Source organism: Oncorhynchus gorbuscha, linkage group LG07 (assembly GCF_021184085.1).
Source record: "Oncorhynchus gorbuscha isolate QuinsamMale2020 ecotype Even-year linkage group LG07, OgorEven_v1.0, whole genome shotgun sequence".
NCBI classification, from domain to species: Eukaryota; Metazoa; Chordata; class Actinopteri; order Salmoniformes; family Salmonidae; genus Oncorhynchus; species Oncorhynchus gorbuscha.
The window spans coordinates 48,733,687-48,759,157 of record NC_060179.1 but is presented as its reverse complement, the minus strand read 5'-3'; the positions used below and the strand labels follow the sequence as shown (position 1 = coordinate 48,759,157).

General features: G+C 43.0%; 1 protein-coding gene across 3 annotated transcripts in view; it reads left to right on the top strand.

Annotated features, from left to right (window-relative positions):
• The first annotated feature begins 1,420 nt into the window (after positions 1-1,420).
• LOC124039946 (zinc finger protein 281-like) overlaps positions 1,421-25,471 on the top strand; it is a 34,495-nt gene continuing 10,444 nt past the window's right edge. The window contains exons 1-5 of one of the 3 annotated variants that reach the window (XM_046356531.1): positions 1,421-1,593; positions 19,006-19,478; positions 20,694-20,792; positions 20,978-21,095; positions 21,776-21,868. In XM_046356531.1, coding sequence (XP_046212487.1) covers positions 19,053-19,478; positions 20,694-20,792; positions 20,978-21,095; positions 21,776-21,868 — 736 coding nt within the window. In that variant the 5' untranslated portion in view covers positions 1,421-1,593; positions 19,006-19,052. Of the gene's footprint in view, positions 1,598-19,005; positions 19,479-20,693; positions 20,793-20,977; positions 21,096-21,775; positions 21,869-25,471 lie in introns of all 3 variants that reach the window. The other 2 variants (XM_046356530.1, XM_046356532.1) reach the window with 2 other exon arrangements.

The window sequence follows — 25,471 nt, the reverse complement described above, 5'->3', positions numbered from 1 at the left end:
CTGTACCAGGGATGCTCTCAATTGTGCACGTGTAAAAGTTAGTGAGGGTTTTCGGTGACAACCCAACTTTTTTCAGCCTCCTGAGGTTGAAGAGGTTCTTCACTACACTGTCTGTGTGCGTGGACCATTTCAGTTTGTCGGTAATGTGTACACGGAGAAACTTTAAACTTGACACCTTCTCCACTGCTGTCCCTTCGATGTGGATAACGACGTGCTCCCTTTGCAGTTTCCTGAAGTCCACAATCATCCCTTTTGTTTTTGCTGACATTGAGTGAGAGGTTATTTTCCTGACACCACACTCCGAGTATTCCTGGTTGTAGTGCTGGTTTTGCTGGTAAGTTGACATCTCTTTGATATACAATAGTTCTTCTCGGTTTTATGTAATAACATGTAAAGTTTCCTGGGCTAACAATGTAAGAAATAATACATGAGAAAATATATACTGCACAGAATCCTAAGGACTAGACGTGAAGCTGCCATCTCTATCGACGCCAGCTAAAAAAAATCCATTCTTGTGGGCTGGCTAAGGAGTATTGGTGTCTCTGAGGGGTCTTTGGCCTGGTTTGCTAACTACCTCACTCAAAGAGTGCAAGTGTATAAAGTCAGAATATCTGCTGTCTCAGCCACTGCTTGTCACCAGGGGAGTACCCCAAGGCTCAATCCTAGGCCCCACGCTCTTCTCAATTTACATCAACAACATAGCTCATGCAGTACGAAGCTTTCTCATCCATTTATATGCAGATGATACAGTCATATACTCAGCTGGCCCCTCCCTGGATTTTGTGTTAAATGCTGGATTTTGTGTTAAATGCTCTAGAACAAAGCTTTCTAGTGTCCAACAACTCTCTCCTTAACCTTGTTCTGAACACCTCCAAAACAAAGGTCATGTGGTTTGGTAAGAAAAATGTCCCTCTCCCCACAGGTGTAATTACTACCTTTGAGGGTTTTGAGCTTGAGGTAGTCACCTCATACAAGTACTTGAGAGTATGGCTAGACGGTACACTGTCCTTCTTTCAGCACATATCAAAGCTACAGGCTAAAGTTAAATCTGACTTGCTTTCCTCTATCATAATCACTCTTCTTTCACCCCTATATATATAGGTTAAGCTAGATCTTTGTGTGTGACAGAGAGACCTAGTCTATAATCACATTAATTTCAAATAATAATACGATTCCATAAAAGACTGCCCTTATGAAAGTACAATTCATAAATCAACTAATTAATTCAATAAATGTAACAATTTTGTGACTTCTATCACCAGAAGCCGCATGTGCAATGGCAATGATGATTACCTTGAGAGAATTAAAAGTGAAACACAATAAAACGGAATATAGTGGACAATATTCCAGACAACAATATTGCCCTGACAATGGAAAAGTTGGTCAGGCGACCTTTGGTGACACTAGCCATATCTAGTCATACTGCAGCAGCTCTCTCCTCTCACGACCCGTCCGCTAGACCCACAATTCCCCGCGCCTGGACAAGATGGAAGAAAGCATCGGCCGCAAGACGACAATGTTTTGTCTATAACACCTCAAAGGAACGAACAAGAGAAGAAAAATACCAACATTTCTAGCCAGTCGCGGTCATGTGTAGGTAAATGTTTATTGAAATGTACCTTTATTTCTGAGTATTTGTTTAAATGTGTGAAGTTATACGCGGTGGAAATGTCAGAGGCAAATCGCTTCAGCATGCGAGAGAGACTCTCAGTCGAGCATCATTGTTTCTCTGTTGCATGGGCCAGAATGTGGGCTTTCAGTCGGCTAGCTCGTTAGCTAGCTGGTAAGCAGAAACTTGGCTCACCCGTACTATTTACAGTATGTGATCTAAAGTTAACGTGCACCGCAAGCCTTGAAGAAGGCTATAATTAGATCTGGGTGTACTGAGTTAGTGTTAACACAATCTCGATAAATAGGGTCGAGCGCCAAAGACCACTATGAAGCGTTTCTTAGTCCGACTTTATTTCACCAACGTCGTCCCAGCCAAGGACAGCCAAGCTTCCTTCATAGACGGGCAAATAAAATGTGCTGCTATTATACCGGTAACTAGCTGGCGTTAAGGTTTTAATAACACACATTTCATTCGGACAAATTAGGTCTTGCGAGCGGTAACGTTGAATCCCTGGCTAATGTTTTGCCAGCATGAGACTAGCAAGCTACTAGCTCCCTGAGTTTTATACAATGGCTTGATATGGCGAATCAGGGTAACCCATTATTGATTGAGCCGTCGCCTTTTGGCATCTGTTGTCATCATGTGAGCCGGTTTGTTGTCATCTGTGTTTCGATAGTATTGTATTTGTGACAGAAACGTGCTTTGTATCAACAGTTGACCAGGACAGCTAACGCTATTTGTAGCGTGCTAGCTAGCTGCTGGCTATGCATCACAAAAGCCCATCCGCTCACCGTCAAATTATGGTCGGCTAGACTAAACAAAATATTGTGCCTGAGCCATCTGGAATTGTCAGCTGGCCAGCAGTTTTACCCCAACGACGTTAGACAAAATTCTGGCTAAATCCATGGTAAAATATGGTGTGCTTTAAATCAAAATCAAATTTATTTATATAGCCCTTCGTACATCAGCTGATATCTCAAAGTGCTGTACAGAAACCCAGCCTAAAACCCCAAACAGCAAACAATGCAGGTGTAAAAAGCACGGTGGCTAGGAAAAACTCCCTAGAAAGGCCAAAACCTAGGAAGAAACCTAGAGAGGAACCGGGCTATGTGGGGTGGCCAGTCCTCTTCTGGCTGTGCCGGGTAGAGATTATAACAGAACATGACCAAGATGTTCAAATGTTCATAAATGACCAGCATGGTCAAATAATAATAAGGCAGAACAGTTGAAACTGGAGCAGCAGCACAGTCAGGTGGACTGGGGACAGCAAGGAGCCATCATGTCAGGTAGTCCTGGGACATGGTCCTAGGGCCCAGGCCAGTTGAAACTGGAGCAGCAGCATGGCCAGGTGGACTGGGGACAGCAAGGAGTCATCATGTCAGGTAGTCCTGGGGCATGGTTCTAGGGCTCAGGTCCTCCGAGAGAGAGAAAGAAAGAGAGAAGGAGAGAATTAGAGAACGCACACTTAGATTTACACAGGACACCGAATAGGACAGGAGAAGTACTCCAGATAAACAAACTGACCCTAGCCCCCGACACATAAACTACTGCAGCATAAATACTGGAGGCTGAGACAGGAGGGGTCAGGAGACACTGTGGCCCCATCCGAGGACACCCCGGACAGGGCCAAACAGGAAGGATATAACCCCACCCACTTTGCCAAAGCACAGCCCCCACACCACTAGAGGGAAGTCTTCAACCACCAACTTACCATCCTGAGACAAGGCCGAGTATAGCCCACAAAGATCTCCGACACGGTACAACCCAAGGGGGGAAACCCAGACAGGCCGACCACAACAGTGAATCAACCCACCCAGGTGACGCACCCCCCCAGGGACGGCACGAGAGAGCCCCAGCAAGCCAGTGACTCAGCCCCGTAACAGGGTTAGAGGCAGAGAATCCCAGTGGAAAAAGGGGAACCGGCCAGGCAGAGACAGCAAGGGCGGTTCGTTGCTCCAGAGCCTTTCCGTTCACCTTCCCACTCCTGGGCCAGACTACACTCAATCATATGACCCACTGAAGAGATGAGTCTTCAGTAAAGACTTAAAGGTTGAGACCGAGTTTGCGTCTCTGACATGGGTAGGCAGACTGTTCCATAAAAATGGAGCTCTATAGGGGAAAGCCCTGCCTCCAGCTGTTTGCTTAGAAATTCTAGGGACAATTAGGAGGCCTGCGTCTTGTGACCGTAGCGTACGTATAGGTATGTACGGCAGGACCAAATCAGAGAGGTAGGTAGGAGCAAGCCCATGTAATGCTTTGTAGGTTAGCAGTAAAACCTTGAAATCAGCCCTTGCTTTGACAGGAAGCCAGTGTAGAGAGGCTAGCACTGGAGTAATATGATCAAATTTTTTGGTTCTAGTCAGGATTCTAGCAGCCGTATTTAGCACTAACTGAAGTTTATTTAGTGCTTTATCCGGGTAGCCGGAAAATAGAGCATTGCAGTAGTCTAACCTAGAAGTGACAAAAGCATGGATTAATTTTTCTGCATCATTTTTGGACAGAAAGTTTCTGATTTTTGCAATGTTACGTAGATGGAAAAAAGCTGTCCTCGAAATGGTCTTGATATGTTCTTCAAAAGAGAGATCAGGGTCCAGAGTAACGCCGAGGTCCTTCACAGTTTTATTTGAGACGACTGTACAACCATTAAGATTAATTGTCAGATTCAACAGAAGATCTCTTTGTTTCTTGGGACCTAGAACAAGCATCTCTGTTTTGTCCGAGTTTAATAGTAGAAAGTTTGCAGCCATCCACTTCCTTATGTCTGAAACACATGCTTCTAGCGAGGGCAATTTTGGTGCTTCACCATGTTTCATTGAAATGTACAGCTGTGTGTCATCCGCATAGCAGTGAAAGTTTACATTATGTTTTCGAATAACATCCCCAAGAGGTAAAATATATAGTGAAAACAATAGTGGTCCTAAAACAGAACCTTGAGGAACACCGAAATGTACAGTTGATTTGTCAGAGGACAAACCATTCACAGAGACAAACTGATATCTTTCCGACAGATAAGACCTAAACCAGGCCAGAACATGTCCGTGTAGACCAATTTGGGTTTCCAATCTCTCCAAAAGAATGTGGTGATCGATGGTATCAAAAGCAGCACTAAGGTCTAGGAGCACGAGGACAGATGCAGAGCCTCGGTCCGATGCCATCAAAATGTCATTTACCACCTTCACAAGTGCCGTCTCAGTGCTATGATGGGGTCTAAAACCAGACTGAAGCATTTCGTATACATTGTTTGTCTTCAGGAAGGCAGTGAGTTGCTGCGCAACAGCCTTCTCTAAAATCTTTGAGAGGAATGGAAGATTCGATATAGGCCGATAGTTTTTTATATTTTCTGGGTCAAGGTTTGGCTTTTTCAAGAGAGGCTTTATTACTGCCACTTTTAGTGAGTTTGGTACACATCCAGTGGATAGAGAGCCGTTTATTATGTTCAACATAGGAGGGCCAAGCACAGGAAGCAGCTCTTTCAGTAGTTTAGTTGGAATAGGGTCCAGTATACAGCTTGAAGGTTTAGAGGCCATGATTATTTTCATCATTGTGTCAAGAGATATAGTACTAAAACACTTGAGCGTCTCTCTTGATCCTAGGTCCTGGCAGAGTTGTGCAGACTCAGGACAACTGAGGTTTGGAGGAATACGCAGGTTTAAAGAGGAGTCCGTAATTTGCTTTCTAATAATCATAATCTTTTCCTCAAAGAAGTTCATGAATTTATCACTGCTAAAGTGCAAGTCATCCTCTCTTGGGGAATGCTGCTTTTTAGTTAGCTTTGCCACAGTATCAAAAAGGAATTTCGGATTGTTCTTATTTTCCTCAATTAAGTTAGAAAAATAGGACGATCGAGCAGCAGTAAGGGCTCTTCGGTACTGCACGGTACCATCCTTCCAAGCTAGTCGGAAGACTTCCAGTTTGGTGTGGCGCCATTTCCGTTCCAATTTTCTGGAAGCTTGCTTCAGAGCTCGGGTATTTTCTGTGTACCATGGAGCTAGTTTCTTATGAGACATTTTTTTAGTTTTTAGGGGTGCAACTGCATCTAGGGTATTGCGCAAGGTTAAATTGAGATCCTCAGTTAGGTGGTTAACGGATTTTTGTCCTCTAGCGTCCTTGGGTAGGCAGAGGGAGTCTGGAAGGGCATCAAGGAATCTTTGTGTTGTCTGTGAATTTATAGCACGACTTTTGATGTTCCTTGGTTGGGGTCTGAGCAGATTATTTGTTGCAATTGCAAACGTAATAAAATGGTGGTCTGATAGTCCAGGATTATGAGGAAAAACATTAAGATCCACAACATTTATTCCATGGGACAAAACTAGGTCCAGCGTATGACTGTGAGAGTGAGTGGGTCCAGAGACATGTTGGACAAAACCCACTGAGTCGATGATGGCTCCAAAAGCCTTTTGGAGTGGGTCTGTGGACTTTTCCATGTGAATATTAAAGTCACCAAAGATTAGAATATTATCTGCAATGACTACAAGGTCTGATAGGAATTCAGGGAACTCGGTGAGAAACGCTGTATATGGCCCAGGAGGCCTGTAAACAGTAGCTATAAAAAGTGATTGAGTAGGCTGCATAGATTTCATGACTAGAAGCTCAAAAGACGAAAACGTCATTTTTTTTTTTGTAAATTGAAATTTGCTATCGGAAATGTTAGCAACACCTCCGCCTTTGCGGGATGCACGGGGGATATGGTCACTAGTGTAGCCAGGAGGTGAGGCCTCATTTAACACAGTAAATTCATCAGGCTTAAGCCATGTTTCAGTCAGGCCAATCACATCAAGATTATGATCAGTGATTAGTTCATTGACTATAATTGCCTTTGAAGTAAGGGATCTAACATTAAGTAGCCCTATTTTGAGATGTGAGGTATCATGATCTCTTTCAGTAATGACAGGAATGGAGGTGGTCTTTATCCTAGTGAGATTGCTAAGGCGAACACCGCCATGTTTAGTTTTGCCCAACCCAGGTCGAGGCACAGACACGGTCTCAATGGTGATAGCTGAGCTGACTACACTAACTATGCTAGTGGCAGACTCCACTATGCTGGCAGGCTGGCTAATAGCCTGCTGCCTGGCCTGCACCCTATTTCATTGTGGAGCTAGAGGAGTTAGAGCCCTGTCTATGTTGGCAGATAAGATGAGAGCACCCCTCCAGCTAGGATGGAGTCCGTCACTCCTCAGCAGGTCAGGCTTGGTCCTGTTTGTGGGCGAGTCCCAGAAAGAGGGCCAATTATCTACAAATTCTATCTTTTGGGAGGGGCAGAAAACAGTTTTCAACCAGCGATTGAGTTGTGAGACTCTGCTGTAGAGCTCATCACTCCCCTAACTGGGAGGGGGCCAGAGACAATTACTCGATGCCGACACATCTTTCTAGCTGATATGCACGCAGAAGCTATGTTGCGCTTGGTGATCTCTGACTGTTTCATCCTAACATCGTTGGTGCCGACGTGGATAACAATATCTCTATACTCTCTACACTCGCCAGTTTTAGCTTTAGCCAGCACCATCTTCAGATTAGCCTTAACGTCGGTAGCCCTGCCCCCGGGTAAACAGTGTATGATCGCTGGATGATTCGCTTTAAGTCTAATACTGCGGGTAATGGAGTCACCAATGACTAGAGTTTTCAATTTGTCAGAGCTAATGGTGGGAAGCTTCGGCGTCTCAGACCCCGTAACGGGAGGAGTAGAGACCAGAGAAGACTCGGCCTCTGACACCGACCCGCTGCTTAATGGGGAGAACCGGTTGAAAGTTTCTGTCTGCTGAATGAGCGACACCGGTTGAGCGTTCCTACAGCATTTCCTTCCAGAAACCGTGAGAAAGTTGTCCGGCTGCGGGGACTGTGCCAGGGGATTTATACTACTATCTGTACTTACTGGTGGCACAGACGCTGTTTCATCCTTTCCTACACTGAAATTACCCTTGCCTAACGATTGCGTCTGAAGCTGGGCTTGCAGTACAGCTATCCTCGCCGTAAGGCGAGCACAGCGGCTGCAATTAGAAGGCATCATGTTAATGTTACTACTTAGCTTCGGCTGTTGGAGGTCCTGACGAATCGTGTCCAGATAAAGCGTCCGGAGTGAAAAAGTCGAGGAAAAAATAAATATATGAACGGTAATTAAAAAGTGAAACCCGTAAAGTTGTCAGGTAGCAAAATAGGTTGGCAACAAAACGCACAGCAATTTGAAAACAAGCCTGCAAGGTCTTTAGGTCTTTAGTCTAGTGGACCCGTGTAATTTGGTGTACAATTTAGCAGGTAGCGATTTCAGCCGATGGTAGGCTGGACAATAGGAGTCTAAATTAACCCAAGGCTGGACATGTCAGAAGGTTGTCTGAGCTGGAACACTAGCCCGATCCCATAGTAAATTACCTCCGCAGAGCCTGTTAACTGGAGTGATGCTTACTGTTCAATTGAGCCTTAATGGCACCCAAAGATGTATCCCTGTATTTTACCACTACAATCTGTTCTTAGGACGAAACGGAAAAATAACAACTCGTGTAGAAAGTTAACATCCCCACCTCAATGGTGCCAAGTGTGCTTAAGTCTGCATAAAGAGGAAGCAGGAAACAAATGGCAACTTCTGACTTTCTGGTCTAGCGTTTGATGACAAAGGAATACACTGCCCAGCCTTACATAATTAGAAAGAGGATATTCTCATGATTAAAGTGGTGTCCAACTTTTAAAAAATATACAGTTGCACATTGCGAGATAATTGGCGAAATATAACAGCATGCCGCTCTATGGGTAGACAATGGGGGGAGTTCAGCGTTCCGAGGGCAAAATACATTTAATGGCTAGCGTTTGATGACAGTGGAATTACACTGCCCAGCCTTACATAAATTAGACAGGGGAGATTCTCATTAAAATGGTGTAAATTTTAAAACTCTAAATACACACATTGTGAGATATTTGGTGAAATAGACAGGTATACCTATATTTCCCTATAGGAAACAATGGGACGACCTCAGAGTTCCATAAGTAAATTTGTTTACATTTTTACCTACAAACAACATGAGCAGGTCTCATTGCCAACAATAGCAGGCATTGTGACGTGGAACAATGGGCTGGGAATAGAATGTTTGGAAGGCGAGTTGGTACCACGCTGCTCAATAGAACTAATATGAGCTGGCAGTGTGAAAAATGCCCTAAAACAAGGTCTGTTTTTTTCGTGATTACTTCAAAACTACGGCAACCAGCTGGGACATATGGTAATATTATGAAACTGGGCTCCACGGCAAATACAATACTTTTTTTTTAATCAGAAAAAAAAGCATTGTTAAAAATGTAATGTGTCCAGCCTTCCAATGGTTCTTTATTTGTATACTCACTTTTCCAAGGGCAGCAAATTCATGTTGTTCACACCCCCTGTAATAAAGTTGAAGTAATTGTCACTTAGAGTCATTTGAATGAGAATATACCATTGCAAATTTTACATTGCAGCACAGTTTTTTGTGTGGCTACAATCCAAGCTGTATATGATACAAAATGCAACTTTGTCTTACGCTGGTGAAATGGCACACACTATTCCACTTGGGCCTAATGTTATGGTGATGTCTAATTGGTAATAGGCGAACACAAGGTGGTTTTGAGACAGAGGTAATGTTATTTTGTATACACGTCCAATGAAATGCTTATTTGCAGGTTAATTCTCAACCCTGCAACAACAATAAGAAAATATAAGAATACGAACAAAGTAAATGGCTCAGTACAATATAAACCTTTTAGCATAAGTATAATATAGGAAGGCTCAATTTAAAGTCCAATATTTACATGTGTTTTGGCTATTTGTTTAGATTGTGCTGTTTTTAGCAATCCTAATAAGCATTTGGGCATTTCCATGTAAAAGGAACAATGAGCACCATGAGCTTTCATTTGACACGCTCCTATGAACTTAAGAGTCTGTTTTTGAGAAGTTAAGGCACATTTCCATCCTAAAAAAATTAGGACTAAGCAAAGGGTTTCATTTTGGGTCAAAGAGATGGAAAAGGAGTTTTAGAAAACATTTAGCAGAAAAAGTCTTTACGGTATTAAAAATACATCAAGCCATAATAATGTGGAATTTAAGACCGCTGCCAACTAATATCAACACAGATTTAGTTTTGGAGAAATTGTCCTGCCCTCTGTAAGTTTAAGAAACATTGCCTTGAAATTCCATTGCAAAAAAACACACCTTGAAGATGTTTTCTAATTTCTCTCCCTCTTGAGGGAGTAGTGCTTAATTTGAGCAGAAACAGGATCCGACACCTTTCAGTTTCGGACTGTTTCGTTCCGAAACTAAATTGCCAGCATTCGGTAGGCCTAACGCATGTGACAAATGTATTTTGCTTTTATTATAATTTTTAAATTGCACTCTTTAAAAAAAAATAATAATAATTTAAATTGTATTTAACTAGGCAAGTCAGTTTGAACAAATTCTTATTTACAAAGGTGTCCTACCAAAAGGCCTCCTGCAGGGATGGGGGCTGGGATTAAAAAAAATATATATCGGACCAAACACTCATGACAAACACACATCATGACAAGAGAGACCTAAGACAACAACAGCACGACAGCAACACATGGCAGCAGAACAAAACATGATACAAATGTTATTTGGCTCAGAAAACAGCACAAAGGGCAAGAAGGTAGAGACAACAATACATCACGCAAAGCAGCTGTCAGTGTCCATGATTGAGTCTATGAATGAAGAGATTGAGATAAAACTGTTCAGTTTGTTACAGCTTGTTCCAGTCGCTATCTGCAGCAAACTGAAAAGAGAAGTGACGTGTGTGCTTTGGGGACCTTTAACAGAATGTGACTGGCAGAACAAGTGTTGTATGTGGAGGATGAGGGCTGCAGTACATATCTCAGATGGGGTTAAGCCTAAGGGGTTTTATAAATAAGCATCAACCAGTGGGTCTTGTGACGGGTATACAGAGATGAGCAGTATGGAGTGCAGTGATGTCTCCTATAAGGAGCATTGGTGGCAAATTCTCTTTATGGGGGTGTATTTGTTACCCATACCACTGACAATATCAAAAAAGAAGCGTCTTCGACAGAGGGGATCAAGTGGCGTAACGGTCTTAGGCACGGCATCTCAGTGCAAAAGGCGACACTACAGTCCCTGGTTCGAATCCAGGCTGTATCACATCTGGCCGTGATTGGGAGTCCCATAGGGCGGCGCACAATTGGCCAAGTGTCGTCCATGTTTGGCCGGAGTAGGCCGTCATTGTAATTAAGAATTTGTTCTTAACTGATTTGCCTGGTTAAATAAAATCAAGCTGATTCTATACAAATGTACAGAGGCCAGGTCATGAAGGCTTGCTTGTGTTAATTCAAGGAGACTCTTATGTAATTATCCTGCCCCCCAAAAACAATGTAACTTGAAAATGTGCCTGATATGATCAAATAACATGTTTTGTCACATACACATATTTAGTGGGTGTTATTGCAGGTGTAGCAAAGTGCTTGTGTTCCTAGCTCCAACAGTGCATTGGTATCTAACAATGCACACACATCTGAAAGTACAAGTATGGAATAAAAAAAATATAAATATTAGGACGATCAATGTGAGTGTCATTGACTAAAATACAGAAGAATAGAATACAGGATATACATATGAGACGAGTAAAGCAGTATGCAAACATTATTTAAGTGACCTGTGATTCAATGTCTATGTATTTTATAGGGCAGCAGCCTCAAATGTGCAGGGTTGAGTAACCGGGTGGTAGCCAGCTAGTGATAGCAATTAATTTGTGTTGGCCTGGGTTTAGCCCATGGCTTGGGTGTAGCTTAAAAGCAGTGGTGGAAAAAGTACCCAATTTTCATACTTGAGTAAACGTAAAGATGCCTTAATAGAAAATAAGGTCACCCAGTAAAATGCAACTTCAGCAAAAGTCTAAATGTATTTGGTTCATACTTAAGTACTAAAAGTAAATGTCATTGTTAAAATGATTAAGTGTCAAAATTAGGGTTGCACATTTTGGGGAATATTTAGAGGCGGACTCTTTCCATGGGAATTAACAGGAATATATGCAAACTAATATTATTAGCATTTAAATGTAAATGTGCATTAAATATATTTACCATATTATATGGAGACAGAATCATAATCCTTTTACCTTATCAAAAGCAGACATAATTGCAAATGATTAAATCCTTCCAATATATTTTATTTATTTATAATTGGTTACGGATTGAACTTTAATTAAACGAGTTGACTCTAAACATGGGATGATTTCACTGAACAACAAAAGAAAGGGTTTATTGAATGATCCCCAATGAGCCATCTCATGTCCCTAAAATGTTTTCAACATGTGTCTGTTAAATGATGGTCTAGAAACTAAAGCTTTGGGTGTCTTCTTCTCGGGCTTCCATGTCTTCTCCCTAGACCTCCTCAATGTCCATCTCTTGAACATCGGACTCTGAGGCCTCATCTTCAGTCACTTGCCGACCTTGTTGAGGATGGCTCATTGTCAGGCTCAAATTCGCCCGGATGGCCACCAATTTTTCAACCCTTGTGTTGGTCAGCCTGTTGCGTGCTTTGGTGTGTGTGTTCCCAAACAAGGACCAGTTGCGCTCTGAGGCGGCTGATGTTGGTGAGATTTGGAGGATGATGGAGGCAACAGGAAAGACACTCAGATCCACAAAGTCCCTTCCACCAGGTGGCTGATGAGATGTTTGGCACGACTGCCATATTGCATCTTCATCCCAAAGCCCTTGCTTGGAAGTGTACTTCGCCAGACTGCCAAGAACCTTGCCCTCATTCAGGCCAAGGTTGTGAGACACGGTAGTGATGACACCATAGACCTGGTTGATCTCTGCACCAGACAGGATGCTCTTGCCAGCGTACTTGGGGTCCAACATGTACGCTGCGGCGTGTATGATCTTCAGGCAGAAGTCTTCACGCTTTTTGATATATTTCAGAACTGCAGTTTCCTCTGCTGGGAGAAACAGTGAAGTGGGCAGGGCAGTACGGGTATCTTCTCTTACGTCTGCAAGCAGTCTGAACATCAGACAGGCTGGCATTGTCTCCCTCAATCTGTGCTATCGCTACTGCTATAGGTTTCAGGCTGCATACTTTTCGCTCCCAAAATACATCATCCAGGAGGATCCTCTTGATGGGGCTGTCCATGTAAGCAGACTGTGATATGGCCATTTCTTGGAGAGACTCCTGCACCTCCAGGAGACTGTCAAACATGACAACACCACCCCAGGGGGTGTTGCTGGGCAGCTTCAATGTGGTGCTCTTATTCTTCTCACGTTGCTTGGTGAGGTAGATTGCTGCTATAGCATGGCCCTTCACATACCTAACCATTTCCTTGGCTCTCTTGTAGAGTGTATGCATTGTTTTCAGTGCCATGATTTCCTCAAGAAGCAGATTCAATGCATGAGAAGCACAGCCAATGGGTGTGATGTGAGGGTAGGACTCCTCCACTTTAGACCAAGCAGCCTTCATGTTCGCAGCATTGACTGCCTTCAAATCATCTGCAATGTAGACCGGTTTGTCTGTTGTCCCTTGTCTGTGCTCTTGTGGAATGCTGATGTAGTTTCTCTGACAACGTTCCTCCATTGAGCCAAAGAAACTTCTGATTCCAGGAGGTCCATGAGCTGTTGCTATTGATAAGGTGTCTGATTCCACATTTTCACCTTGAGAAGAAGTAGAGGGACTTTTGTCAGAGGTTGTGAGAGCTGAGGGAACTTTATGTACTTGGCCAGGTGATTCTGCATCTTTGTTGCATTCTTCACATATGACTTGGCACAGTATTTGCATATGTACACAGCTCTTCCTTCTACATTAGCTGCAATAATATGTCTCTACACAAGTGTGCACGTGGCAGTTTCCTGTAAAAATAAGAAAAAAAATGAGTAAAAAAAAACCTAAAATTCCATGTACAGATAAATATTTACGGAGTTATATTAAACAACTTCTTTGTAAGATACGTGTTTTAAAATGAAACAAAACTCCTCAGTTAACAGGCTCAAGCAAGCTAAAACCCACATGGTACCAAAATCTAAGTAGCAGAAATTGTTAAGTTAGAATGACTTAAACACTGCTGTAGGCTACTATTTACTAGTCAACAACAAATCATGTATGTCATATAAAATATTTTTACCCCACCCATTATTGTAATCAAAACTTACCAGAAAGCATGTGGTCCTTGGCTCAGACGGTGTAATAGTGTGGGCTCAATAGCATCTCATTGGTGTGCAAGATCTTGAGAATCAGTTGTACATGTGATGGAAGAATGCACTGTGCATACAGAGGGTTTCAATTCCATTGAATTAGGAATAGTTTAACCAAAATATGCCATAAGATCTAGAATTGCCTTGTGTATCTCACAAAAAAGGTTCATAAGCTAACTTTTTTAAAATGAATTTAAGCAAAATTGGCCAATGGCCATTGCTTTGGTGAGAGAGAGAAGCATGCCTGTATCTCTCACAGAACTAGAATGAGATTAACTTTCTATGTTCTCTTTCTGCTCTGTTAGACGTGGACCTGCAACTCATCTCCAGTGTTACACTTCATAATTTATTTCCATATAGGATCAAATCCATGGAAGGGTGCTGGAGGTGCTGCAGCACCCCTGATCAATTGAAATACATTTTCCAAAGTTATAGAATTACTGCTGTCTGTTCAGAAATAAATCTGAATACTACACCAGGTGTAGGCCTAGAATTCAGCAAAAGAGGATCAATAGCTTTTATTTTATTTTAAATAGCCTACCTGTGGATTGTGTGTAGCCAAATCGCAAGGCATGCCTACAGTCGGGAACATGAGGCAAATCTGTCAGAGAACAGTATGCATCCAAAAGGGCCCTTTCGCAATATTTGACATGCAATTGCGGGATAACCTGAATGGACAGCAAATGGATCCTGTTGAAAAGAGGACTAATCTGTCAGTGGCCAACAGCATACCACCCTGCATTCCACTGCTGGTTTGCCTCTGAAGCTAAGCAGGGTTGATCCTGGTTGGGAGACCAGATGCTGCTGGAAGTGGTGTTGGAGGGCCAGTAGGAGGCACTCTCTTTCTTCTGGTAAAAAAAAACATGTATCCTAATGCCCCAGGGCAGAGTTTGGGGACATTGCCCCGTGTAAGGTACCGTCTTTTGGATGGGACGTTAAATGGCTGTCCTGGTCACTAAAGATCCCATTGCTCTTATTGTAAGAGTTGGGGTATTAACCCCGGTGTCCTGGCTAAATTCCAGATGTTGCCATCATACCATCATGGCCACCTAATCATCCCCAGCTTCCAATTTGGCTCATTCATCCCCCTCTCCCCTGTAGCTATTCTCCAGGTCATTTCTGTCAACCTACCTGGTCAAATAAGGGTAAAAAAATAAACAATCCTATTGAGCGAACAGCATTGTTTTACTTTAGGATAGTTTTTGGCACGAGCGCATCGGCCGTCACCGGTCTGCTCATCAGTCAGTAAAGCTGCAAAGCTTTTTTTAAGACTATAATTTCCTCCTCATATTGTACAATGTGTGTTTCCTCACACTTAGGTCTATGCTATTGATGGATTCAAGACGAGGTCATTTTTATTGATCTCAAATGTTCAGTTTGTCATAGTAGCCTGTCCTTTTGATCATTTGTGAGTTATTGTTAGGTTTCTGACAGTCTCCAGTCATCTAAAACTATGTAGAATCGCATGCAATCCATTTATTAAAGGCTAAATAAATTCCGCTCCCCCATGCGCGCAACTTCTACAAGCTTCTCTACTGCTCTATTCAAAAGTGATGATAATTCATGCAAGATTTATTTTATGTGTTTATAATTAAAAAAGTAACACATTCCACTACCTCAGAGCCCCCCAGGTCATCCCCTCTTGGGCTCACTTTTTGTTCCAGCACCTCCCAATTTACAAATTAAGCACTGCAAAGGAGGATAATGAAAGTTCAGAAGTAACAAGTAGACCTATCCATTAGATAGTGTTTTTACTGATATCAGTTTAGTTGATTAATTATTTAGTGATTTAAAGCTGGAAATTATCTGAAAACAATCTGCAATAGAATTTGCTGCAATGGGGAAATCCTAGTCAGTCCACTGTTGGGTTCACAAGTTTGGACAGTACAGTACAGGGTTAGAACAGCAGTTGACATCGCCTATAATGATTATGTACTCTAAACTGTGATATACAATGGTATTGGCCAAGTACCCCAATTGTTGTAGAAAACTCCACACAAATTACCGTTGTGCTAAAGTGTGAAATCACATGCTACAACTGGACCATACATGAAACAAGGTTGTTGAAAGCCAAAGTGCAGGTCTTATATTAATTTCTGGTGGAGATTCATGATGGAACAGGTGTGTCTGTGTCTCGCGCATATGATGGCACAAAGTGACACTCAACTGATGAGGAACGGGCCGGCTTACCGTAGTGAGTTTGGTTATAAATCATGGGCTGGATAGAAGCAAAATCTACAGTCTTAAGATCTGGATGGTAAATCCTCCTCTCTTAATAGGCTTTTGTTTGTTACATCTCGCATAAAGCTGTTATTGAGAGTAGCCTATAGACTCCGGCTTTCATTCTTGTTCTTTTACGAAACGGCAGCTTTAGGACAACCGTACCTTCGTAGACTATTAGAACAGTTGGGAAATGGGCTACCGTTCAAAACTTTAATTTGTCTTAAAAGCGTTTAGGCCTAGTAGGGGGATCGGTTATTGGCCACAGCAGCTTGTTCCATTATTGGTGGAGTCAAGAAGTTAAGCCTTGTCGTAGCTTACTGAAGTAGGGCGGCAGGTAGCCTAGTGGTTAGAACATTGGGCCAGTAACTGAAAGGTTGCTAGATTGAATCCTCGAGCTGACAATGTAAAAATGTGTTCTGCCTCTGAACAAGGCAGTTAACTCACTGTTCCTAGGCTGTCATTGTAAATAAGAATTTGTTCTTAACAGACTTGCCTAGTTAAATAATATAAAATAAAGTAGTTTCTTCAATCTTTGTTGACCTGACGCGATATGTAGCATGGCTAGTAATGGCCTTGATTTCACGCCGCTGCTGTGATAACCTTGTGACATGATTAACGTAGGTCGCTCCCCCTGCACTTTGCACGATAGCAGTTGGCAATTTAGTCTAAATGTGTCCCTCTTTAAATATTTGCCATTTAGTCAGTGGTTAATAACCTAATCATTATTTAGCCATAGCCGCCAGGCATTTGGAAATGTGGGCTATGCTACATGGAACAGTAGCCAATTATATTTTCTTCAAATTGCTAAAACAAGAATCAAGCATTTCACGGTAAATTCTACACACGTTGTATTCGGCCCTTGTGGCGAATACGATTTCATTTGAGAAGCAGGGTGTTAAAAGGTCTTAAAAGGAACCACAACACACAGGTATTGCTTGATAACCTTAACCCAGCCACTTTCATAGCCTCACTCCATAGAAATAAGAATTACTCAAACATCGTGTTCCAGATGATAGGCGAATCCCAAGTAATTAATTGATTACTCTAAGCACACTGACCACATTCCCCTGGGGCCAGTCTAGCCCTATGGTCAGGGTTAAACCAATACTTGCAGCCGATATCCTCCTCAGTATAACTGTCCTGTTTTGTTAGATTCTTTCTCTCCTGCAAATAGCCGCAGGAGAAAACAACTCATCTAATAAACGTAGCAAAAAAACAAACGTTCTCTCACTGTCAACTGCGTTTATTTTCAGCAAATTTAACATGCAAATTTTTGTAGAATAATAGTGAAGACATCAGAACTATGAAGTAACACGTATGGGAACATGTACCAACCAAATAAATGTTAAACAAATAGAATGCCAAGAGTGTGCACAGCTGTCAACAAGGCAAAGGGTGGTTACTTGAAGAATTTCAAATATAAAATATATTGATTCAACACTTTGTTTTTGGTTAGTACAAGAGTCTGTGTTATTTCATAGTTTTGATATCTTCACTATTATTCTGCAATGTAGAAAATAGTAAAATAAAGAACAACCCTTGAATTAGTAGATGTGTCCAAACTTGACCGGTACTGTATTATCTCACTCAAGATGTTTCCATAACGTGGATCTATACATAGCCTGGTACAGTTGAAGTTGGAAGTTTACATACACCTTAGCCAAATACACTTAAACTAAGTTTTTCACAATTCCTGACATTTAATCTGAGTAAAGATTCCCTGTCTTAGGTCTGTTAGGATCACCACTTTGTTTTAAGAATGTGAAATGTCAGAATAATGGAGTATTATTAATTTCAGCTTTTATTTCTTAAATCGCCTTCCCAGTGGGTTAGAAGTTTACACACACACACACACACACACACACAATTAGTATTTCGTAGCATTGCCTTTTAATTGTTTAACTTGGGTCAAATGTTTCAGGTAGCCTTCCACAAGCTTCCCACAATAAGTTGGGTGAATTTTGGGCCATTCCTCCTGACAGCTGGTGTAACTGTAAAAAGTCGGGTTTGTAGGCCTCCTTGCTCGCACACGCTTTTTCAGTTCTGCCTACAAATTTTCTAAAGGATTAAGGTCAGGGCTTTGTGATAGCCACTCCAATACCTTGGCTTTGTTGTCCTTAAGCCATTTTGCCACAACTTTGGAAGTATGCTTGGGGTCATTGTCCATTTGGAAGACCCATTTGCGACCAAGCTTGAACTTCCTAACTGATGTCTTGATGTTGCTTCAATATATCCACATAATTTTCCTTTCCTCATGATGCCATATATTTTGTGAAGTGCACCAGTCCCTCATGCAGCAAAGCACCCCCACAACATGAAGCTGCCACCCCCGTGCTTCACGGTTGCGATGGTGTTCTTCGGCTTGCATGCCTCTCCCCTTTTACTCCAAACATTTCTCCCCATGTGCAGTTGCAAACCGCAGTCTGGCTTTTTTAGGGCAGTTTTGGAGCAGTGGCTTCTTCCTTGCTGAGTGGCCTTTCAGGTTATGTTGATATAGGACTCGTTTTGATGTGGACTTAGATATATTTGTACCTGTTTCCTCCAGCATCTTCACAAGGTCCTTTGCTGTAATTCTGGGATGGATTTGCACTTTCCCACCAAAGTACGTTCATCTCTAGGAGACAATGCGTCTCCTTCCTGAACGGTATGACGGCTGTGTGGTCCCATGGTGTTTATTCTTACGTACTATTGTTTGTACAGATGAACGTGACCATGTTCATTTTCTGGAATTTTCCAAGCTGTTTAAAGGCACAGTCAACTTAGTGTATGTAAACTTCTGACCCACTGGAATTGTGATGCAGTGAATTACAAGTGAAATAATCTGTCTGTAAACAATTGTTGGAAAAATGACTTGTGTCATGCACAGTGTAGATGTCCTAACCGACTTGCCAACACTATAGTTTGTTAACAAGTAATTTGTGGAGTGGTTGAAAAACACGTTTTAATGACTCCAACCTAAGTATATGTGAACTTCTGACTTCATCTGTATCCTTTCTTCCCTTCTCTTTAAGGACACCCCTACCTGGCCCCATCTAGTGCTTCCCCTCCTGCACTTGCCATGAGTATTATCCAAGACAAGCTAGGCAACGAGTTTCTGCAAAGCAACGGGGGTATGGACCCCAACTTCACCCCGGGTATGCTCATGTTTAGCCACCTGCCGCCTGTCACCAGCTTCACCCGCCTGGCTTCGCAGTCAGTCATGGTGGGCAACCAACCCCAGGAGATTATCCTAAAAAAGGAACGTGACTCTCCTCCCCAAGCCGGCAGCTTCCTCCATGGCATGGGCATCAAACAGGAGCAGATGAGCGAGCTGGACTACCGTGTGCCCCTCTATGGTGGAGGAGGACTGGGTGGCAGCTGTGGCGGAGGAGGGGGCATGCGGAAGGGCAATGAAATGCTGGAGATGCAGTTTGGTGGAGGCCACCACCACAACCATCAGAACATGCTCCTGCATGACCTCAGCAACGGCCGAATTGGAGAGCTGGTGAGAAAGCCAAGTTTGTTGTGGGCGTTGTAGTTTTTCAGTCAAAAACAACAATGCCAGTCAATAAATATAGTTTGTTGATTGGTTACGTATGCTTTTTAATATTTTCCACTTTGGTACTCCGAGGGTTTTTTATGTATCAAAAAGGAGTTTCGGTGGTGGGTGTGGCAATGGGCACGGTCAGCACGGCTGAATTTCTAACAACATTTTAGAGGCGCCCATCTTGGTGCTCTATTTATTTATGTATATTTGTTACATTACAGCCTTTTTTCACCTCATTCTACACACAATACCCCATAATGACAAAGCAAAAATGTTTTTTTAGACATGTTAGCGCATTTAAAGAATAAACTGCCATGTTACATTTACACAAGTATTCAGACCCTTTGGTATGTGACTCGAAATTGAGCTCAGGTACGTCCTGTTTCCAATTATCATCCTTGAGATGTTTCTACAACTTTATTGGAGTCCACCTGTGGTAAATTCAGTTGATAGGACATGATTTGGAAAGGCACACAACTGTCTACATAAGGTCCCACAATTGACAGTGCATATCAGAGCAAAAACCAAGCCATGAGGTCGAAGGTATTGTCCGTAGAGCTCCAAGACAGGATTGTGTCGAGGCACAGATCTGGTGAAGAGTACCAAAACATTTCTGCAGCATTGAAGGTCCTCAAGAACACAGCTTCCATTCTTAAATGGAAAAAGTTTGGAAAGACCAAGACTCCTCCTAGAGCTGGAACGCTGGCCAAACTGAGCAATCAGGGAAGAAGGGCCTTGGTCAGGGAGGTGACCAAGACACCGACAGAGCTCCAGAGTTCCTCTGTGGAGATGGGAGAACCTTCCAGAAGGACAACAAGAGAATTGAATGTTCATTTCTCAACCATAATCTGCCTCAAATGTCGTTTTTGAGAATTTGGCAGTACGTCCAATCGGCCTCACATCCGCTGACCATGTGTAACCACGCTAGCTCAGGACCTCTACTTCCGGGCTGCTTCGCTTATGGGATCGTTTGAGACCAACCGCCCAGACAGCTGATAAAAAAGGGAGTATTTCTGTCTATAAGAAAGCGCTTTTCTGGGCAAAAACATTATTTTATTTTTTACAGCCCACCCATGTCAGAAAAATCCCTGATTCCCTCTAAAGACCGATAGCTCCCTTTGAGAATATTCACACTGTGTATGTTATCTGTCTACATGGCCACCTTATCCTCAGGTGTCTGGAAGACCAGTGAAAGGGACAAAAGAGTCGTTGGGAAGAAGACGGAAGAGCGACGGGGAAGGTAAAGCCAGAAGAAAACGTGGAGAACACAAGGTAGAACCCAACACATCTCTAACGTTCATTCATTTTCATTTGAGTCAAAGCTACCAGAATGTCGCACAACGGTTCACTTTTGCGGTCGTCATGTCAACTCCCTCACACAACACGTTTTTTTATACTTTGACATAGCAGCACAATTGCGTTATTCTGACCTTTCATTCCGTCGCTCACCTGCACAGATGTTGGACGGCGAAGGGGGTGGCCTGTCTCCCAACTCCAAACCACACATCTGCGAGCACTGCAGCGCTGCCTTTCGCAGCTCCTACCACCTCCGCAGACACGTACTCATTCACACAGGTGAGAGGCTTTCATTGATTTTTGCATGAGAATTCTCTGTTCATTTGGTGCATTTGTTTTTGCTTGACTGTGGCACATGGTGGGTGAAGTGTGTACTTTGTAGATCAATCTATTGGTCCTAAACTGAAATCCTCACCCAAGGCACCAGGTGAACTAAAATGAATGCACCCAATATCACTGATTTGAGTAGCATGGATGTGATACTTTGTGTGATGCAATGAATATTTTCTAAATGCTTTGGTAATGTAAATGACTCGCATTTCTTGCAGGAAGTCTGACCCATTGACGCAAAGCAAAATCCCTGTTATTTGTTGTATTTTAAAGTGAATGTTCAGCCAAATTACAAATTTATATAGAAATGTCCTTACCTTGAGTGATCTATGGACAAGGAGAGACTGCAATTCACACTGTAGTTTTAGTAAACAGGACACCAAAGCGTGGATTGCTGTTTTTGTCCTATGATTGTTTTCAAGGTAAGGAAACAAATCTAAATGTGTAATTTGGGGGAACCATCCCTTTAGGATTTCACTCTTTAACTTAACATTGTCTTCTTCTGCGGTGTTACTCCAAATGATCCAATGTAATCAACTGACACTCCCCCACCCTTCTTGAGTAAAGCCAACCTCTGCTTTCCCCCACTGATAGTCAATTAATGTGGAGAGTGGGTGATTGTATTTCTGATCGCACAGGTGAGAGGCCTTTCCGGTGCAGTCAGTGTAACATGAGCTTTATCCAGAAGTATCTGCTGCAGAGGCATGAGAAGATCCACAGTGGTGAGTTTTGCCCTTAACCTATGACAGTCAAAGCTGTGGTCAACTCCATTTAAATTCAAGAACTAATCTCAAATTCAGAGGCAAAATTGGAATTTCAGTTTACTTCCCAAATTGAAATGAAATTGAACCCAGTGTGCAATTTTAAAACGTTTCAGCTGAGCATTTCATGCTTTTTGAGGTCGTTTAAATAAAAAATAATCATGGGTTTTCTATTTTGGTTTTGATTTAAAAAAAATATGAAATGTACTTTGCATTGTGGATTGAATGCTGTAAAAATACAGAATGAAGCAATTCATATAAGTCCCATGATGGTAGTGACTGCCCCATTGTTGCTTATTACTTACAGTGCCAGTCAAAAGTTTGGACACCTACTCGTTCAAGAGTTGTTCTTTATTTTTACTATTTTCTACATTATTTAAAAAAAAAAATATTTCACCTTTATTTAACCAGGTAGGCTAGTTGAGAACAAGTTCTCATTTGCAACTGCGACCTGGCCAAAATAAAGCATAGCAGTGTGAACAGACAACAGAGTTACACATGGAGTAAACAATTAACAAGTCAATAACACAGTAGGAAAAAAATGGGCAGTCTATATACAATGTGTGCAAAAGGCATGAGGAGGTAGGCGAATAATACAATTTTGCAGATTAACACTGGAGTGATAAATGATCAGATGGTCATGTACAGGTAGAGATATTGGTGTGCAAAAGAGCAGAAAAGTAAATAAATAAAAAACAGTATAAAAAGGTAGGTGAAAATGGATGGGCTATTTACCAATAGACTATGTACAGCTGCAGCGATCGGTTAGATGCTCGGATAGCTGATGTTTGAAGTTGGTGAGGGAGATAAAAGTCTCAAACTTCAGCGATTTTTGCAGTTCGTTCCAGTCACAGGCAGCAGAGTACTGGAACGAAAGGCGGCCAAATGAGGTGTTGGCTTTAGGGATCAGTGAGATACACCTGCTGGAGCGCGTGCTGCGGATGGGTGTTGCCATCGTGACCAGTGAACTGAGATAAGGCGGAGCTTTACCTAGCATGGACTTGTAGATGACCTGGAGCCAGTGGGTCTGGCGACAAATATGTAGTGAGGGCCAGCCGACTAGAGCATACAAGTCGCAGTGGTGGGTGGTATAAGGTGCTTTAGTGACAAAACGGATGGCACTGTGATAGACTGCATCCAGTTTGCTGAGTAGAGTGTTGGAAGCCATTTTGTAGATGACATCGCCGAAGTCGAGGATCGGTAGGATAGTCAGTTTTACTAGGGTAAGCTTGGCGGCATGAGTGAAGGAGGCTTTGTTGCGGAATAGAAAGCCGACTCTTGATTTGATTTTCGATTGGAGATGTTTGATGTGAGTCTGGAAGGAGAGTTTACAGTCTAGCCAGACACCTAGGTACTTATAGGTGTCCACATATTCAAGGTCGGAACCATCCAGGGTGGTGATGCTAGTCGGGCATGCGGGTGCAGGCAGCGATCGGTTGAAAAGCATGCATTTGGTTTTACTCGCGTTTAAGAGCAGTTGGAGGCCACGGAAGGAGTGCTGTATGGCATTGAAGCTCGTTTGGAGGTTAGATAGCACAGTGTCCAATGACGGGCCAAAAGTATATAGAATGGTGTCGGCTGCATAGAGGTGGATCAGGGAATCGCCCGCAGCAAGAGCAACATCATTGATATATACAGAGAAAAGAGTCGGCCCGAGAATTGAACCCTGTGGCACCCCCACAGAGACTGCCAGAGGACTGGACAGCATGCCCTCCGATTTGACACACTGAACTCTGTCTGCAAAGTAATTGGTGAACCAAGCAAGGCAGTCATCCGAAAAACCGAGGCTATTGAGTCTGCCGATAAGAATATGGTGATTGACAGAGTCGAAAGCCTTGGCAAAGTCGATGGAGACGGCTGCACAGTACTGTCTTTTATCGATGGCGGTTATGATATCGTTTAGTACCTTGAGTGTAGCTGAGGTGCCCCCGTGACCGGCTCGGAAACCAGAATGCACAGCGGAGAAGGTACAGTGGGATTCGAGATGGTCAGTGACCTGTTTGTTGACTTGGCTTTCGAAGACCTTAGATAGGCAGGATGGATATAGGTCTATAACAGTTTGGGTCCAGGGTGTCTCCCCCCTTTGAAGAGGGGGATGACTGCGGTAGCTTTCCAATCCTTGGGGATCTCAGACGATATGAAAGAGAGGTTGAACAGGCTGGTAATAGGGGTTGCGACAATGGCGGCAGATAGTTTCAGAAATAGAGGGTCCAGATTGTCAAGCCCAGCTGATTTGTACGGGTCCAGGTTTTGCAGCTCTTTCAGAACATCTATCTGGATTTGGGTAAAGGAGAACCTGGAGAGGCTTGGGCGAGGAGCTGTGGAGGGGGGGGGGGGGGCAGAGCTGTTGGCCGAGGTTGGAGTAGCCAGGCGGAAGGCATGGCCAGCCGTTGAGAAGTGCTTATTGAAGTTTTCGATAATCATGGATTTATCAGTGGAGACCGTGTTACCTAGCCTCAGTGCAGTGGGCAGCTGGGAGGAGGTGCTCTTGTTCTCCATGGACTTCACAGTGTCCCAGAACTTTTTGGAGTTGGAGCTACAGGATGCAAACTTCTGCCTGAAGAAGCTGGCCTTAGCTTTCCTGACTTCCCTGAACAGTTGCACATCACGGGGGGCTATTCGATGCTATTGCAGTCCGCCACAGGATGTTTTTGTGCTGGTCGAGGGCAGTCAGGTCTGGAGTGAACCAAGGGCTGTATCTGTTCTTGGTTCTGCATTTTTTTTAACGGAGCATGCTTATCTAAAATGGTGAGGAAGTTACTCTCTAATAGTGCAGACATCAAAACTATGAAATAACACGCATGGAAAACATCAAGCGCTATGATGAAACTGTTCTCTCATGAGGACCGCCACAGGAAAGGAAGACCCAGAGTTACCTCTGCTACAGAGGATAAGTTCATTAGAATTACCAGCCTCAGAAATTGCAGCCCAAATAAATGCTTCAGAGTTCAAGTAACAGACACATCTCAAAATCAACTGTTCAGAGGAGACTGCGTGAATCAGACCTTCATGGTCAAATTGCTGCAAAGAAACCACTACTAAAGGACACCAATAATAAGAGACTTGCTTTGGACAAGAAACACGAGCAATGGATATTAGACCGGTGGAAATCTGTCCTTTGGTCTGATGACTTCAAATGTGAGATCTTTGGTTCCAACCACCCTGTCTTCACCCTGTCTTTATGAGACTCAGAGTAGGTGAATGGATGGTCTCCACATATGTGGTTCCCTCCGTGAAGCATGGGGGAGGTGATGTGGGGGTGATTTTTTTCTGGTGACATGGTCAGTGATTTATTTAGAATTCAAGGCACACTTAACCAGCATGGTTTCCACAGCATTCTGCAGCGATACGCCATCCCATCTGGTTTGGGCTTAGTGGGACTAGCATTTGTTTTTTAACATGACAATGACCCAACACACCTCCAGGCTGTGTAAGGGCTATTTGACCAAGAAGGAGAGTGATGGAGTGCAATGCGTCAGATGACCTGGCCTCCACAATCACCCGACCTCAACCCAATTGAGATGGTTTGGGATGAGTTGGACCACAGAGTGAATGAAAAGCAAC